Consider the following 8,350-nt stretch of genomic DNA (forward strand, 5'->3'; position numbering starts at 1 on the left):
TGTCATATTTGAACTCAGGTCTTCCTGACTCCAGGGCTAGCTGTCTATCCACTACGTCACCTAGAGCTAGCTGCCTGTCTACCTCTGACAAATACATGCTTCTGCCAGATTCATAATAAAGATATTCACTTGGAGTTATTTTGCTCTCTGTGGGCTTCCTAGAGGGAAGTTAAGCTGCTTCAAAAATGTAGGCTGGTAAACTTGGGTTCCTTATTTGCAAGGGTGTAATTTATTTGATCTTATTATCCACCCAAGGCCAATTCCCCAACTTGTATCTTCCAGAATTTTCCAGGCTTACAAGCGCTTTGCATCATTTCCTATCACACACTCTACCCTCCAGCCAAACTGACTTCGTCCCTTTCAGGCAGAGTTAAGGCACTCTTTGTAATGAAAGCAGGGTCTCCTGGTGAGATGGAAACTTGCAATCTCAGCATTCCAGCTAGGCATCCCACTCTCTTTCCATCCCTGCTGACAACATTCCCGAGTTAGGACATAATGTAAGAATTGTTCCCCCTGGGTCAGTCTCTGCTCTCACAGGCCTGAATTCTGTCTCTGGTGGGACTGCTTTGGGGGGGGGGGGGGCAGGCTACAGGAAGGTAGAGTTGCCCTCAGTGCCATCTTCCTCAAAAGGTTTCTTAACATAATCCTAAACTTCCCTTCAGTGGCCTAGCTGTGCTTGTCATCTGGGGATTTCTCTGAATCTATTTCCAGTTTAGACTATCTCTTAGAGGGTCAATTATATTCAACATCAACTTTAGTGTAGCCTTAGGTCAGCCAAGTGACCTCGGGCAAGTCAAATTCCCTTCTGTGAACCTATTTCCTCCTCGGGAAAATAGGAACAATATACATTTGTAACAACCTCACAGGGATCAGTCAGTCAGCAATAAGCATTTATTAAGCACCTACTATATACTAGGCACTGGGAATACACAGAAAGGAAGGAAAACATCCGTGTTCTCAAGGAACTTACAGTCTAATGCAATCAACTATGTGCAAACAAGATAGTACAAGATAAATTGAAAATAATCTCAGAGAGAAGGCACTAGCCTTAAGGGAGAGGCAGAGATGAGGAGGGAGACAGTGTAAATGCCTAGAATCAGATGGAGTGTCTTGTTCAAGTAACATCGAGGTCAATGTCACTGGATCACAGAGTACATAGCAGGAACTAAGGTATAAAAAGACAGGAAAGGTAGGAAGGGACCAGGTTATGGAGAGTTTTAAAACCAAACAGAGGATTTTATATTTGATCCTGGGAGCAATAGAGAGCCATTGGAGGTTAGTGAGGGGGTGAGGATATGTGACATGATTTAACCTAGACTTAAGGAAGACATGAGGACAGTGTTTTGTTACCTGCAGGTGGGCATAAAAACTTGAGCTATTGCTATGATTATTTTTTGAACAGCAGTGGGCAATGTGGCATACCTCATATTGCCTAAAAGGCACTCACTAGGGAATGCCCCTGGTAGGGTGAGAGGTTGGGAGGATCGTTTTGTAGACTCATGACCATCTCGAGTTTGAACACAGAGAGATTTGTCAAAAATAACCATTCACTCCTGGTATGTTGGATTCAGGAGTGTACAACCTTGGCACATTGGGACTAACAGAGACCTAAAAGGGCTTCTTAAGCTGTGTGTGTGTGGGGGAGGGATGATCCCTTTGGTAATATGATGAGGCCCTCAGATCCTATCTCATAATAATATTTTTAAAACATAAAATGTTTTAAAATAATGTTTTTAAAATTAAAAACCTAGGATTAAAAAGAAAAATGTATTGAAATTTCATTATGAAAATATTTTTTAAAACCAAGTTCATAGACCACAGATAAAGAATGTTTGGTGATGAAAAATGACTGAGCCCTTCATTTTACAGAAAAGGAAACTGAGGCTCGGGAAATTACATGATCACATGAGCAATAACAGAATTAGGGTTGGAACCCAAGTCCTCTGATGCCAAAGCCAGCATTCTTTCTGATACCATATGGCCTCATATACCCACAGGGCAGTTTTGTTTGTTCAAGCACCTTGGTGCCTATTTCCTCCTTCATTCCTCATATAATAGTTTTTTTGAAGTTAGCAAAGCAGGTATCATTATTTTTATTTTACAGATGAGGAAACTGAGGCTCAGGAAGGGAAAATGACTTACCCAAAGCCATCCAGAGAATAAGTAGCAACATCCGGATTCAAACCTGATACCTATGACCCCTAAAGTTGTTTTTCCACCCCCTTTATAGCTGCATCCCAAGAAGAGCAGCCCAGTGAGCTCTGGCTCTCAAACCTGGGCCACCTTCTTTCCATCATCTTAACTTCTCTTTGGTTCTATAGATGTTGCCCATATAGAGCCTGCCAATTCAAATCCTTCAATCAGTCAATAAGCATTTATTCAGAGCTTATGTGCCTGGCTTTGTGCTAGTTATTGAAGGTACTGGAGATACAAAGACAAAATCAAAGTAGTGCCTGCCCTCAAGAAGCTTATAAATTATCAGAAGAGATGCCATATACATTTAGAAAAATAGAGAGAATGAATACAAACAAATACAAGACTTTGGAGAAGGAAGGTAGTGACAGCTGGACGGGAGAAGGGGGATAGAGAGAGGGAATCAGAAAAGGCTTCCTGAACCACTTAAGAAGCACCACTTGAATGAACTGTGCCTTGGAGCAAGTAAAGGATTCTATGAAGTGGAGGGAAAGAAGGGGTGCATTACTGGCATGGGAGACTGTTAGTGCAAAGGCATGGAGACGGGAGGTGTAGTGTTATGTGTGAACAACAGAAAGGTTAGTTTGGTTGGACTACAGAGTGAGGGAAAGTATTTCGACTGAAAAGGTAGGTTGTGGCCAGTTGTAAAGTGCTTTAGAAGCCAAACAGAAGAGTTTATAGGACTCTTCTTTCCTAAAACAATAGGGAGGTACTAAAGGACTGACATGATCAAACCTGCACATAAGGGAAATCATATTTGGCAGCTGTGTAGAGGGCCCAATGGCTACCACCTTATTCATGAAGATTTTCTGACCATCCCAGCCCCAATTTTTCTCCCCCTCCCTTCACTGTACTTAGAGTCTATGCTTTATAATTTAATTAATTATATCCCATCTAGAATCTTTTGCTATTTCCCATGTATCTATCTCATCTTACCACCTAGATTGCAAATACCTTGCGAGAAGCATCTTCTCTTTGTCTATACTGCCCAAGCCTTGCACAAGAATGCACATAGAATAGGCCTTCAGAAAACACTGGCTTGACTCACTTTTCCTTCTAGACACCCCAAGTGACATTTGAATAACTATCAACCTTCCCAGGTGCCCCAAGTCAGAAGGGATCTGTCTCTCTTTTGAACTCATAGCACTTTATACTCTGCTTACCTGTTTATCATGGTCTAATTTCTATCTGATTTGTTGGTATAAGTATGTGTGATAACAGATAGAAGGTCTTGACTTGGGGGTAATCTGGGTTCAAATCCTACCTCTGAAACATACTAGCTGTGTGACCATGAACAAGTCATTTAAACTTTTGGTGCCTGGGACAACTCTCTGTGACTATAAGGTACAGAGGAGTTACCCACACAACAATGTAATAACAGGTTCGGAGCACTCCACACACCGCCCCCACACACACACACACACACTGATTTTTCCCTCCTCACCCCACCTCCCTCCCCCAAGTAAAAATAATGCCTATGAGTTCCTGGAAGACAAGAAATACAGCATATCTTGTATCTCTCATAGCACCTAGCCCAGTGCTTGTATACCAAGGATTTGCAGTTTTAGAGTTTAATGAAATTGTACCAAGACTTCCAGATCACTTCGCATTATTATTATTATTATTAGTTGTTGTTGTTCAGTCATGTCTGACCCTCTGTGATCTCATTTGGTATTTTCTTGGTAAAGATAATGGAGTGGTTTGCCATTTCCTTCTCCAGATCATTTTAGAAGTGAGGAAACTGAGGGAAACAGTGTCTGAGGGCAGATTTGAACTCAGGAAGATGAATCTTCCTGTCTCCAAGCCTGGCACTCTGTCCACTATACCCCCTACCTGCCTGTGGTCCTTGATGGATATTTTGGAAATTAATGTTGAATAATATTAAGGTATAGTCTCTGACCTCAGGTAATTCTACCCTTTCAGATGGAGCCAATTTGTCGCTTAAATTCTGCATATTCTGTGTGTCATCCTGAGAGAAGACAAACTCCTCCCCATGCCTCTTCTCTTGGCTTAAAAATGAGGATTTTAAAATAATGCTTAATGCTTCCTTCCTTCATAACTTTGGAATGAAAAGCACTACTTTGATGGGATTAGGTTGAAACAGTACAGAGGGTAGAAAAGGAAGTGATAGAATAAAGAGAAGAAATGAAAGGGAGAGGAAAAGAGGAATGAAGGAAAGGGAAAAGGGTAGAGGAGAGGAGTACAGGAAGGGAAAGGAATGGAAAGAAGAGTAGAAAAATAGGGAAGAGAGAAGTAAGAGGGGGAGAAAGGGGAGAAAGTAGAAGGTAGAGGGGAGAGGAGGGAAGAGGATAGGAGAGGAGAGAAGGAGGGATAGAGAGGAGAGGATGAAAGAAGAGAGGAGGAGAGGAGAAAAGTGGGGGGGATAGGAGTAGTGGAGAAGGGAGAAGAAAGAGAGAAGAGATCAGAAGAGATAGAGGTGAAAGAGGAGAAACAGAGAGGGAAAGAAAAAAGGAAAGGAGAAGAGATAAAAGAAGGAGATAAAGAGAAAGAAGTGGAGGGAAAAGGAAGAGAGGAGGGGACAAAGAGAGAAGGGAAGAGAGAAATTGAGGAGAGGAGGAGTATCAGAGAAAGGAGAGGAGGAAAAGAAGAAAGGGAGAGAAATGAGAGGAAAAGAGGAGAGAGAAGAGAGAAAAAAGAGTGAAAGAAAAAGGAGGAGAGGATTAGAGGACAGAAGAAAAGATGAGAGGAAGAAAGAGAGAAGTGAGAAGAAAGGAGGAGAAAAGAATAGAGAAGAGTAGGAAGGAGAGAAAAGTGAGGAGAGAAAAAAAGAGAAGAAAGAGGGGCAGCTAGGTGGCACAGTCATTCTGGAATCAGGAGGAACTGAGTTAAAATCCAGCCTCAGACACTTGACACATTTACTAGCAGTGTGACCTTGGGCAAGTCACTTAACCCCAATGCCTTGCCTTCCCCCCTCAAAAAAAAGAGAAGAAAAGAAGAATGGATAAATAAAAGAGAAGAGTAGAGGATAAGGGAAACAAGTAGAGGGAAGGGGAGGAAAGAGGAAGGGAGGGGACAAAGGAGAAAAGAAGAAAATCTGCTTTAAAAAAAAAACATCCATGTATTGATTATCTGTACTGCAAATCACTGAGACCTATTATATCTGTCCTTTCTGAGTATCTTGCCTACTTTTTTTTTCAATTGCCCTGTTTATTCATTAGTGGAGAAAATAAAAGGCACTATAACTCAACAGTTGTCTTTCTTCCCCATGAGGAACTGAAGCAATAAGTGTGATGGACACAGCTTGTCTGGTTAAATGGTGTTTATGGCTTCTCAAAGGTAAATGTTAAATCACCTTTAAATAGTTCTTCCCATTTTACAAAGTGCTTTCCTCACAACAGTTCTGTAAGATGAGCTGTTAGCGTCTGGTGCAGAAGGGGGTGGGAGTTGGGGGGAAGCAGGGATCCAGGGATCCAGACCTGGTGTCAGAGGGTTCCTGGGTACTGAACTCCTTCCACCAATACAGATTAACAACTCTTCTGCAATTTATAGTCCTAGTTGTCTGAGGCATGGAGAAATGAAAAGACTTGTCTAGGGACAATTGGACAGAAACTGTCAGATATAGGTCTTTGACCTGGTCTTCCTGACTCTGAGCTCTTTCTCTGTGCAAGTATTATTATTTACAGACAAGGAAACTGAGGCTTAGAGAAGGGAAATGATGTGCTCACTGCTAGTGAGTATGAGAGACAAGCTCCTGTTAAAGCACTAGTATTTTACACGATCTATTCATTTTTGGTTTTCTTAGGTATCATTCCAAGCCCCCAAGATAGTCAAAATAGAATTTCTTTTGCTGAGACTCTCCTGAATTCACTTGAGACTCCTCCCAGATGAGCAAGAGTCCCCTTCCCATTCCCAAAGAGTGGTCTTTAAGACTACTCTGGGAGTCAGTTTATCCCTTTTGTGGTCCAAATGAATCTGTCCCAGGGAAGTTAGGAGGACCAAGAAGATGGAAGTGGGAGTCAGAAGATAAGGGTGATGTGGTTTCTGATTTTTAAGTCCAGTCTAAATCTAGTGTTGGCTTAGGAGACAATAGACTGAAATGTAAAGAGAGGGAAGGAGATAGAGTTGAGGGTTAGTCCAAATGTGGGAAGATAGGGACTCCATGCCCAGGAACGTTTAGGTAGCTGAAGGGAGAGGGAGGAAGAGGTATTGTTGGAAGAGAGTGGGAGGAACCCCTGGAAACTGGTGTGATCAAGGAGTCATTTCTTCAGAGGGCAAGGGAAACTGAAGGTGAAATGACCTACCAAGTGGAGGCAATAACAGTATGATATGGCACTGAGTTGGGAAGGAGAGGAGTAGGGAAGAGTAATTTTCCCACAGCAGGTGGGAGCTGGATTGGCAGGGCACAGGGAAGGAATTTGAAGTCAAATTATATCAGAGCTGGAAAAGTCTTTAAAGATCATTTAGTCCAACAGCCTCATTTCATAAATGGGGAATCTGTTGCCCAGAGAGGGGAAGCACCCAAGGTCATACAAGAGCTGGGACTAGAACCCAGGTCTCCTGACTCCAATCAATCCAATTCTCTTTCCATCAAAGAAAATCTGTCCAGAAGAACCTTTCACAGAAGAAAACTTCTTCCACAGTCCCAAACTCTCACTTCCTAACAAGGTTCCCCGATTCCCCCAGAACTCCACAAAGTAAACCTAACCCGGAGGACTCCTTGGCTGTGGAGCCAACAGAGCCTGATAAGATATCTGAGGAGAAGAATGTCAAACAGAGGGATAAAGAGACAGACGGACAAACAGAGACAGATAGACAGGCAGTGCTGGGAAATCGTCGAAGAGAAGGGGAAGGAGGTTAATGCGTTCTCCCGCGGAAGCTGGTTACTTCTGGGATTCCCGACTGGGGAGGGCAGGAACCGGGAGGAGGGAAGACTCCGAAGAGGGCACCCTGAGGAGAAGAAGGAGGACAAGAGGAAGCGTGGGGAGTAGAGGGGCGGCTCGCCCGCGGGTCTGGCACTCTCGCTCTGGGTCGGAGGCTAGGCTGCCCGCGGGTAAGGGACAGGCAAGTTGGACCACCTGTATGGGTGACAGGACGCACGCAGGCTCTGGCGCCCTGGGTTGGAGCTGGGCTTGGGGACCGGCGTTACCTGGGGCGGGAGGCTGAAGGGGATGGGCAGCAGCACCAGCGGAGTGGCCACCAGCACCAGCAGACGCCGGATGCACCACAACTTCGTGGCCAGCGCGCCGAGCGCCGCCATAGCCCGGCAGAACACAGACCGGGGGCCCGACTGAGAGCAGGGCCAGCAGCAGGAGTGGGGCGGCAGCGGTGGCAGCGGCTTTATAGCCAGGGGGAGGGTCCGCGGGGAGGAGGGGTCTGCGGCGGGACGGCCCCGGACCTCCCCGCCCCTTCGTCGCTCCTTCCCTCCACCCACTCTGGGGACAGCAGGTCCCTAGCTAGAAGGGCCCCAGAGTCAGAACTCTTCATCTGTCCCAGTAGGAACCCCAAGGATCCCTTTGAGGCGAAGAACCTGTTAGGACTGCAGTGGCCAGATGCTGCGGCGCCAAAGACCTGGATTCAAGTTCCAGCTCTGACACGGCTTCGTCTTACACTGTGAGCAAGTCACTTCTCTTCTTTAAGCCTCAGTTTTCTTATCTGTAAAATGGAGCTAATACTTTCTTCTCTAGATGGTTGTTGAATATCAGATGAAATGGATAAATCAGAATTCTCTGTGACTTTAACAAAGACATCCAGAATAGGGGGTGGTCGCTGTTACGACAGCAACCCCTCCAAGCCTTCCATCTTCAAGAGTTCTTTAGGCTTTAAAAATGAATGAATGAAGAGTAAAGGGGGCTTAGGCCGGCTAGCTCTCCCTGGAAAGTCCCCCAGTATGGCCTTCTGGAACCCAGGGTCATCTCATTGAAGAGGCATCAGAAGACGACTACAACATATCTTCTGGAAAACTGTTATCATTCCGAGAGGGAGATACCTGTTGGGAGTTATACAAATCACAGGCCTTGGGATCCTGAGGCTGGATCTTTCCGTGGCTACCAGTGAAATCGCCTTTACACAATTTCAGAACTCTCTCAAGAAGAAGAGAAGGGGAAGATTCCTAACTCCCGAAAGGCTTGTCTTCCACTTTGGGGCGGGGAAAGGTGTTGGTAGGACCATCTGTTTAGCTTTTATCTACCAAGTAGCC

General features: G+C 44.7%; 1 protein-coding gene across 1 annotated transcript in view; it reads right to left on the minus strand.

Moving 5' to 3' along the window:
* SLC13A3 (solute carrier family 13 member 3) overlaps positions 1–7,452 on the minus strand; it is an 86,222-nt gene extending 78,770 nt beyond the window's left edge. Inside the window, exon 1 of the mRNA XM_069072326.1 lies at positions 7,301–7,452. Within this exon, the coding sequence (XP_068928427.1) occupies positions 7,301–7,411 (111 nt within the window). The 5' untranslated portion in view covers positions 7,412–7,452. The remainder of the gene's footprint in view (positions 1–7,300) is intronic.
* Positions 7,453–8,350: the final 898 nt, after the last annotated feature.

The sequence above is a fragment of the Petaurus breviceps genome, unplaced genomic scaffold (genome assembly GCF_028583685.1).
Source record: "Petaurus breviceps papuanus isolate PSGF00001 unplaced genomic scaffold, PetGlider_PUasm1.0 90847, whole genome shotgun sequence".
NCBI lineage: Eukaryota > Metazoa > Chordata > Mammalia > Diprotodontia > Petauridae > Petaurus > Petaurus breviceps.